General features: G+C 33.3%; 2 protein-coding genes across 2 annotated transcripts; both read left to right on the top strand.

Annotated features, from left to right (window-relative positions):
* Positions 1-2,799: 2,799 nt before the first annotated feature.
* On the top strand, positions 2,800-4,913 carry LOC125851673 (pentatricopeptide repeat-containing protein At4g02750-like). Its single transcript, XM_049531447.1, has one exon. The coding sequence runs from the start codon at positions 2,836-2,838 to the stop codon at positions 4,855-4,857; it is 2,022 nt and encodes a 673-aa protein (XP_049387404.1). The 5' UTR covers positions 2,800-2,835; the 3' UTR covers positions 4,858-4,913.
* Positions 4,914-7,115: 2,202 nt separating this feature from the next.
* Positions 7,116-8,276, top strand: LOC125851666 (uncharacterized). The gene has a single exon (XM_049531438.1). It carries the CDS (start codon positions 7,513-7,515, stop codon positions 7,930-7,932), a length of 420 nt encoding a protein of 139 aa, XP_049387395.1. The 5' UTR covers positions 7,116-7,512; the 3' UTR covers positions 7,933-8,276.
* The last annotated feature ends 1,934 nt before the right edge of the window (positions 8,277-10,210 follow it).

Below are 10,210 nucleotides of genomic sequence, written 5' to 3'. Positions count from 1 at the left end.
CTCGATAATCTTACTTTACCTTTGGTGATTTGAGTTAATCATTTTTTTGTCTAGGGATGGTACAATATAGATTGAAGGCCAATGTCATTTATTAGAGCTTTCAATAAAATATGAAAAGTTGCGACTTTCATGAAGAGTTGCGACTTTTATGAAAAGTTACTTTAATAAAAATTTGTGACTTTTATGAAGAGTTGTGACTTTTATGAAATGTTGTGATCTTTTCGGAGGGTTGTAACTTTTCCAAAGAGTTGTGACATTTCCGATAAGGCACAATAAATATTTGATGGCACTACCCTTTGTTGTCTATAAATAGAGGAATTTCCTCTGAATTTGAAACAACGAAAATTCTGAAATTCTTCTTCTTTTAAACAATTAAATATTCGTGTACTTTGCTTATGTTAAGTGGCTCACTGACACCATTGTTTTTGTATCAATACACTGGTGAATAGAATTGTTCTATCCTGAAAGGATTTATTCCTTTGAACCTCGGGTACTAGAGGAGAATAATTTTCTTAAGGGGACACTATGCATTCAGTGAACTTGATTTTTTCCTTTCTATTTTATAATATTATTACAGATCATACTATGTTTTTTTTCAGTCATTAATTTATGATTATGTTATTAATTGTTATTTTTGAGTATATGCTTTAAACTTTATTGTTGAGAAAATGACCAAAAGCCCCCCATCCTATAGCCGGATTCCCAACTACACACTCATACTTTACGAGAGTCCTATTACCCCCCTGAACATTTTTTTTTACTAATTTTCTCACCCTTATTGCTGACATGTCCAAGAAGGTGAGACCAACTCCCTTAGGCGCGTAAGAACAAAAAATAAAACGTTAAAAGATGAAGAAAACTACACATGTGAGTCCAAATCAGCTATATTAAATCTCCAATGGTATAATCTCATCTCTCCCAAAATCAAACTCTCTTTTTCTTCCTTTTTTTCTCAATTCTTCTAATAGTTGACAAATCTCCAACGATATATTCCTTCATTCTCTCCCAAATCAGCTTAAAACTTGAATTTACTTGTCAAAGCATTCAACTGTAGTTTCAATTTCGAAAAAGCTTGAAGATTTAGGGCATGTAATTTCTCTGATTTCATAGTTATGGTTCAAAAATTTCCTTCAATGGAATGTTATTATACCAAAACCCAGTTATTGCTCTTCATTTTTTTGTCAATTTCATAACCCTAATCAAGCACAATAATCAATATCGTTCAAAATCGCTAGTAAAGAACTAAAAGAACTAACATTTACTTAGAGAAAACTTTGATCCAACAAACGAAAAAAGCTAAACGAACCTTCCCCAACCTTCCCAGCAAACTTCGATTGGAACGAAATCTCAGATCGAAGAGAATGGGAGTGAATTTGGTCAGATCGAAAAAAGGTTAGGGTTTAGAGAAAGAAAGAGGAAAATGAAAAGATTAAAGAAAATTCGTGGGTTCTGGGGTCCAGTCATTATGTGGCAGTGCGTGTAAACAAACATTTAATTATATCTGATTTATGTGAACATATCAGCAAATAAGGGTGAGAAAATTAGTAAAAAAAATGTTCAGGGGGGTGATAGGACCCCCGTAAAGTATGAGTGTGTAGTTGGGAATCCGGCTATAGGTTAGGGGGGCTTTTGACCATTTTCTCCTTTATTGTTTATGTTTCTACAAAGTTATTGTTATAAGTATTTGTTAGTATGGATTAAATAACATACATTAATTGAGTATTCACACAATTTTCTCAACTGCAATTATTGAAGGTACAATAAAAAAATCCCTTAAAGATCTATACTACCATCTCTTGAAAACAAAATTCAAATTTGGTATGCCTTTTGTAAGAACATAAAGACCTTAAAAAACCTTATCGTACCTTGATGTGTGAAGTGAACCAGAAAAAGAAAGACAAGAATTAATTAATAAGCATTTGACAGGACTTTAAAGATGTTGTACCGGATGACATATAGAGGAATATGACTAGATTGAAGTTGCTTTTAATCTTAAAGACATAGATAACTACAAAATAAACTAATTGCTCATATTTAATATGAAGTATTGATAGATTCTCAAGTTTACTGCAAGTTGTAAATAATTTTCTTGAAGTAATAGATGTGTTTTTCGACACTGCGATTAGAATAAAAGTGTAGTATCAAACTGAACTCTATCACTCTGGTATGCCGAATTTTAAAAAGCACCCAAACAAATTGAATTGTTTTGTGTAATATTTTTCTCTTTCAAATATATATGATAATTTGAATTGTTGTCCAATATGATACATTTTTCCTTTAATTTTCCATTTTAATAATTTCTTATGATAATTTTAATGGGGAACTTTAAAATGCTATATGTAAAGCAAAAAGTAGGGCTGAACTTTCTACACGTTAAAATTAGAATATTTATTCACTTTTTTCAGCCTTTTAAATTTATTTATCCCTACACCAACGATTATTTATTTATTAAAAAATTAATATATCTGGTTGATGTTCATTTGATCCCAAAAAATATCAAATAGTAACACTTTCTTGAAGCAAAATGATAAATTATAAAATTATTAATGTTCGTTATTACGTAATCTTGTAGGTATTAGTGACTGATATGCTTTAATTTTTAAATATTAATTTATAAATTCCGTGATATTAAATTTTTGCACAAAGGCATGTGTAACTTTACTAGTTTTATATAATTGAAAATTATATATATATAGTACGATATCGTTAATACATATACTATGTCATGATGCGAATTGTCACGTGGGACGGGCGTTTGAATACTTTTCCAAATTATTACTCTTTCATTTTTTTTCCCCTGTTGAAATCAACCTTTACTAATTAAGTAGTATTATTATGTATATACGGCTCAAATGGGCTTCACATATTTGCTTTAGGAACGCAAATTCTTGTTTTTGGATTCGATATGTGGGTTCAATTGCAAACTCATTGTACCATTGGAACTCAAAAATTACTAGTTCTTTCAAGAAAGGTGATGTTGAGGGGGCACGCAAGTTGTTTGATGAAATGCCTCAGAGGAATGTAGTAACTTGGAACTGTATGATTTCTGGGTATGTAAGAAATGGGATGCTCCGTGATGCTCAACAAGTGTTTGACACAATGCCGAGTAGAAATGTTGTTTCTTGGACAGCCTTGTTAAGTGGGTATGCAAAGAATGGGAATTTACAAGTGGCACGGCGGATGTTTGATGGAATGGATGATAAGAATGTGGTTTGCTGGAATTCAATGATCTCGGGGTACGTGAGCAATGGGAGGATAGAGGAAGGTAGAGCGTTGTTTGATGCAATGCGGATTAAGAATGATGTATCCTATGGGATTATGATTGAAGGATACTTCAAGTATGGGGATGTGATTGAAGCTGAGAGGTTGTTTAGTGAAGCACCAGTGAAAAGTGTGACACTTTGTAATGTTATGTTAGCAGGTTATGCTGAAATGGGGCGGACTGAGGATTCGTATAAGTTATTTATGAGAATGGCTAGGTGTGATGTGGCATCTTGGACTAGTATGATTACGTGTTTTTTAAGAGCCAGGGAGGTGGAAAAAGCTAGAAGGTTGTTTGAGGACATGCCTGACAAGGATGTCGTGGCTTGGACTGCTATGATTAAAGGGTATTGTGAAAATAACAACGTGGAGGAGGCAGGAAAACTTTTTGCTGTAATGCCTCAAAAGGATAATATTGCATGGAATTCAATGCTAAGTGGTTATCTGCAACATGGAAGACTGCAAGATGCTCTACACCTGTTTCATACGATGCCATGGAGGAACACAGTATCATGGAATTCGATGTTGTGGGGTTTCATTCAACAAGACGATATAACTAGTGCTCGAGAGTTGTTTGAGCAGATGCCTAGAAAAGATGAAACCTCGTGGAACACTATCATTTCAGGATATCAAAATGAGGAAGCTTTGGTTTTATATATCCGGATGTTGCAAAACAATTACAGGCCAGATCAGACCACATTTTCCAATGTGGTCTCGTTATGTGGAGTTCTTGCTTTGTATGGTTGGGGAAGAGCTTTGCATGCCAGTGTAACTAAGAGTGGCTTTGAAAATGATACGATGATTATAAGTGCATTCATATGCATGTACTCTGGGTGTGGGTTTATATACGAAGCTTCCTCACTTTTCAGAAGTATGAAAAAACTAGACACAGTATCATGGAATGCCATGATTGTAGCACAAGCATGTCATGGTTCGGCTAAAGAAGCCCTTGATCTTTTTCCTTGTATGATTCAAGCTGGATATGAACCAGACCATGTAACTTTTCTTGGTGTCCTAACCGCTTGTGCTCATTCTGGATTAGTGGACGAGGGTTGGAGCTACTTTGTATCAATGGAGAAAAGGTGGAGTATAATTCCAAAGGCTGAGCACTATAACTGCATGGTTGATCTTCTTGGGAGATCAGGGATGCTAACTGAAGCCTTTGAACTAGTCAAGCAAATTCCTCTTGATCTCCCTGCTCATGCTCGGGAGACATTACTTAGTTGTTGTAGAGTCCATGAAAATTTTGATTTAAGTGATCTAGTAGAACAGAAACTTCTAAGCCTTCAGCCTTCTAATATTGGAATGTGTGTGCTTTTATCAAATATGTATTCTTCAAGAGGAATGTGGAAAGATGCAGCTCGTGTGAGAGCACTACTTAAAAAGTATGATTTGAAGAAAGAATTGGCGTGTAGCTGGATTGAGATAAATGGTTGTATTTCTCAGTTTGTTTCAAATGACAGATGCAATCCTAGAGCAATGGACATATACAAAGCATTAGGAAGTCTCTCTGCATTGATTGAAGATAGTGGCACATTAGTTTATCGGGGATGTTATTCAAAATTCGGTTCTTCAGAAGAAATTAATGTTCCCTAACATATTTTTTCCCTTTATTTCAGTCTATAAAAGTTCCAGAGTAGAATTTCTGTTTCCTCTTGATGAATCCCTCTGGGGACTGGGATTGAAAACTTACTCACTAAAAAACCTTTCAAGATATTGTGAAGTCTCATCGAGAGGTATACTTTTCAACCATATCTAAATTGAAGATCTACGCGTGCTAATTTGTGGAATGCATCAACTTATAGGTCCCGTTTCTTTGACAGATGTTGCTTGATATCTCTGATAGATGCTAGCCCAGTATGTGCTTCTATAAAGACCTGCAACCTAATGCTTGACGAAGGTACACCCGTGATAGCCACACTTGGGGTGCAATTATTGGTGATAGCTCCGCGTTTTGGAAGGTAAGTTCAAAATTTAAGCCGTTTTGCATTTTATATATGAGAGCTAGATGAGAATCTTGAATAAAGTTGTGTTTGACAGAAGTGAGAATTGATTTAAGCTCTTGCAGACGATAAATTTCCCAATGNAAACAGCCCAGTTAACCACTCTATGCCCGCCTTGTCCATGCTCTTCCAAAATTCTACCAGAATCTCATCAGGTCCGGTCGCTCTTCCCCTACTCATCCTACTAATAGCCTGTATAACCTCCTCGGACTTAACGCACCTACAGTATCCAAAATCCCGAAGTCTTTCAGAGTGTGCCAAATCACCCAACACAATGTCTGCTTCCCCTTTTTCATTTAAAAGTTTGTGAAAGTAGCTTCGCCATCTTTGATGAGAGCTAGATGAGAAACTTGAATAAAGTTGTGCTTGACAGAAGTGAGAATTGATTTAAGCTCTTGCAGACGATAAATTTCCCAATGTTAGAGGAACTTTTGAACTGGATACAAGTAAGTTTTACATACAAGGTATGAGATGTAGGATAGGATACATACATATCTTTTGACATATGAACTTAGTAAATTAAGCATAAATAAATACAGAAAACATATGCATATGTGTATGTATTGTGTGTATATTGACGCGTGCCCACACACACATAATATGTTTACATATTCACATATAGAATCTTAATACATACACGTGTACACATACTGAGAGCACATATTTATACACACACGTATACATGTGTGGGTAGGGAAAATACATATTTTCCTCCTTACTTGTCCCAAAAATATTCTTATACACCTAAACTTTGTGAGCAACCCTTTACCTGCCTGATCTTGTTTGAAGAGAATCAGTTATCCCCTTGAGTGATGATGTGACAGAAAAAGCGTGTCATCTGATGATATGTCACCCGATGTTGGAACATCAAACATTGCTTAATCTTATTTAAGATGGAACAATGTCGTTCCATTTAACTTCATTAAGACCCCATTTGTTTTGCTTAAGATTAAGATGTTTGAATTTGAAGACATATATGATTATTAAAATATTATCTCCAGACCTGAACAGTGAACAATTAATATAGTTTGTTTTTTCAACTCAAGAATATGTGTAGTTTATCTTTGTTTAAAAACTAATGTATATAAAATTCCAATATACTAATAACTAAATGTTATGTCTGTAAATATTTGGAATAACTATTAATATATGGTGTTGTATAAACTATTTGTTTGATGAAGCAAACTCTAAAATATGTATGATTACCATTTATTTACCTTGTTTTATTCCATAAATAAAAATTGACCTATTATATAGGTAAATCAAACAACTTGGATAGAAAAAGAAGTATCACAATATTAAAAATATGCACATAAGATAGAGGTCAATAATTTAGAATGAAATATAAACATGGATTTATAATATCACCAGTCAATTTAGCGCCCTTAAAATCATTTTATTTAGAAGGTTTATACATTTAAAAATCATAATTTTGAATAAAATATGTCATCATATGAATTATAGACAAAGCACTTAAGTTGAAATAAGGAATTTAAGTATTGTAATAAACAAATTACATATAGTGAGGATTGAAAATCTAAGTGCAAAATAAACATCGCTTGGGATAGGGGAGAAAATATCTACGGTTTAAAATTGGAGGGAGAATTTGATTTAAAGGCAAAAGGAGAGGGACAAAAATGATTTTCTCCCTTAAAACTTCAAAGAAAGAAATATTTTATAGAATATTATTTTAACCGGCATTTATACTATTTTGGTTTGATTTTGAAGATTTTAAACTCCATTTGTCCAAATTTATATGACACACCTTCCTTTTTAGTCCGTTCCATAAAGAATGACACATTTCTATATTTTGTACTATGAGTTGTTATTTTTTCTATATTTTGTATTAATTTGGTTAAAACAAATTGATCAGCATTACCATTTTATTTTTCATAAACAACCTTCCGCTTTAAACGCATTTCTTCTTTCCTGTCTGAAATTGTCCATCCTATTGTTTCTCGTTTGCATCTCCAGGAAAACAGGTTAACCAAAAAAAGGAAAGGAAAAAAAAAAGAAAAAGAAAAAGGAGAGATCTTGATTGCATGATCTCCATTAGAGAAGGAGGAGGAGGTGGAGGAGGAAGAATCTGAATGAGAGAAAAATGACGACAATGAAAGAAAAGTAGAAAACATATTTAGAGTAAAGGAGAGGAAAAGAAAGAAGAGAAGAAAAGAAACAACGGAAAAAGGAAGAAAGACGGATTGATCCTTTTGTAGAGATATAAAAGGAAAAAATTTGAAGAAGGACAATGGAGGAGAGGGTGGGGGATTTGAGGGTTCCTCTGATCTCTTCCTTGTTCTGTCTTTGTGTATTAACTGGTGGTGTCCTCCTTGTTCTCTATCTTTTCGTGCCAGATTACTCTCAGCCGTGGTTTGCTCCTGCAGGATTGATCTTGGTTGGTTCTCCTTACATATTTTGGCTCCTGACTTACATTTACACCTGCTTGAAACACTGCTGTTTTGGCGATAGCAGCATTGATGACAACCGCCAGATTTCAAGGCGGACCTCAAGGGCTCCCACAATGGGGAAACCTGGTGTTGCCAGGACTGATTCCAAGGCAAACTCTGCTACTTCTAATAGCAATAACATCAATGATGGTAAACAAGATGGAGGAGATTCATCATCTATCAACTCCGCAAAGGAAATTGAGATGCCTTTAGCCGTATGAATATTAATCGACATTATGCATGAGCTAAAGCATGAAAGAGATATTTGGATTGCAGAGATATTAATAATATATAATCGAAGGATCATGTCATCATTCAGGAGCTGTTAAGGATGGCGAAGATTGCGCGCAAATGGTGAATGTAAGTAGAAATAGCAGAAAACGATATTTAACTGTCTTAGAATTTACAAAAATTGAACAAACCAAAAAAAAAATTGCTCTTCTTGTTTCCTAGGCAGCTGTTCTCTCTTATTTCCTATTATATTTCTTTCCCTCTTTCCTCCCCCAACTTTTCTCAATTTCTGTTGAAACTACAATTTCAACTGAATACAGAATGAGATAAATTTAACATATAGTATATACTCATATTTAATTACCTTCTTGTTATCTCAGCTTCCTTTGTTTGGTCAGTCTATGTGGTTAATTAGTATGAAGAATTAGAAATTTTATAGCAAGGCAGTAGTTGCATATCTTTTGAATAATTTGTTAAAGATTGGGAGGAAGGGCAGTAGTAGGGAGGAAAACATTTCCCAATTTTCTGATGTTCAATTGGTCAAAAATTTTGGAATACATTTTCTCTAAGAAAATATGTTTCTTTAAAATGAGGAAAATGATTTTTCTAATGAAAGTATAGAAAACAAGTTTCACAGGTGGCCCTTCAACACACTTCATCTTCACCTCCACCCCACCCTCGCCTCTCATAGTATTTATTTAGATTATATATAAATATTTTTATGATAATGTTTTTTTACTTACATACACAAGAAATTCTTGAAAAACATTTTTATTCGTACCGAAGCCCTCTTACTCCTAATGAAGTGTTTGTCCTAACTTCATTGTTTGCATGAGGAGTTAAATACAACTAGGTTAAACATAATAAATAGTCATATCGAATAGTATTTTATCTTTTTCTAAACCATCCTTGATATACTGTAGCTCGGCCCCTGTCTTCAACATGCGGCCCTTATATTGGGACCTGATTTCTTTTTTTGATCAAATACGTGAATATTGTCTCAATGTCATATGCATATAGAGGAACTTATTAGGCACATTCTAATTTATTAAGATATGAATGTGCCTTTTCTATGATGGAAATTAGAAATGGACTTGAGAAAGCCTAGCTGGGGGGAATTGTGACCACCCACAGAATTGAAGCATTTGCCTGCAATTTATGTCGAATCCTGAGAAGTGGCCCTCTGATATCCTTTGGCTCTTTCTTTTTTAGATATTTTTCCATTTCAATTTGTAAGCAATAAATACGTAAAGTTGTGCATTTATTATTGGTATGGACAAACTCCAACCGCCTAATTAACTCTGGTACTTCAAATTATGACTTCAACTGCTACCCAGCTACGATTAGTATTACTCTATCCGTTTCTATTTATATGTCACCATTTTAAATTTTACGTGCATTAAAAAATTAAGTAAATTTGCTATTCGACTATTATTTTATTTTTTTTGAACTCAGGTTTTCAAGTAATGACTATGAATTAATTTGTTTTGATTAATTAATTTTACCAATGAACATGAATTATTTACTTAGTTTTTCTATGTTGGTCAAATGTATATTTTCAAGGCTAATAGCTCACAAGGATAAAATTGGAAGAATATTGTAATTTATACATTGATTTTATGAAATGACAAGTATTATTGACCAATTATTTATAATAAGGATGACGTATAAAAAGGAACGGAGAGAGTATAATTCGTTATACATTCAAACCTCTAAACTTTAGGAAGCTTTAGCTTGATTCGTAAAGCTATTGTCATGTGATCAGGAGATTACGAGTTTAAGTTGTAAAAATAGTCTCTTACAGATATGCAAGATAAGGTTGCGTATAATAAATCTTTACATTGACGAATTTTAAATTTCTAGAATATGAGTACATCGTTGAAAAAAATATTTAGTGGAAAATTGATTAATCCTCAAGGTAAATAACTTAACCTTCGACCAAGTACACTATTTAGTGTTTTAGTGTTAGCAAATAATATTATCTCAATTTATATATATATCTAGATTTACGAAGAGACCACATGTTCAAGTGCCTTGATTTTTTCTTTAAATTCTCTCCTTGATCTTTAATTTGTGGTCCTCTCTTCATGTGCATACCAAAAGCTTTAGTGCACCAGATTGAACTTTAAACTTATAAATTTTGATTGTGAATTTCAACATATGAAAGTTTTAAATTTTTTATTTTTAAATTTATATATATATATCACATAATATACTATAAATTACCGTAACTAACAACTTTAAATTAAATAATCAAAAAAATATGAA

This window comes from Solanum stenotomum, chromosome 1 (assembly GCF_019186545.1).
Source record: "Solanum stenotomum isolate F172 chromosome 1, ASM1918654v1, whole genome shotgun sequence".
Lineage (NCBI taxonomy): Eukaryota > Viridiplantae > Streptophyta > Magnoliopsida > Solanales > Solanaceae > Solanum > Solanum stenotomum.
This window is presented reverse-complemented; position numbering and strand designations above follow the sequence as displayed.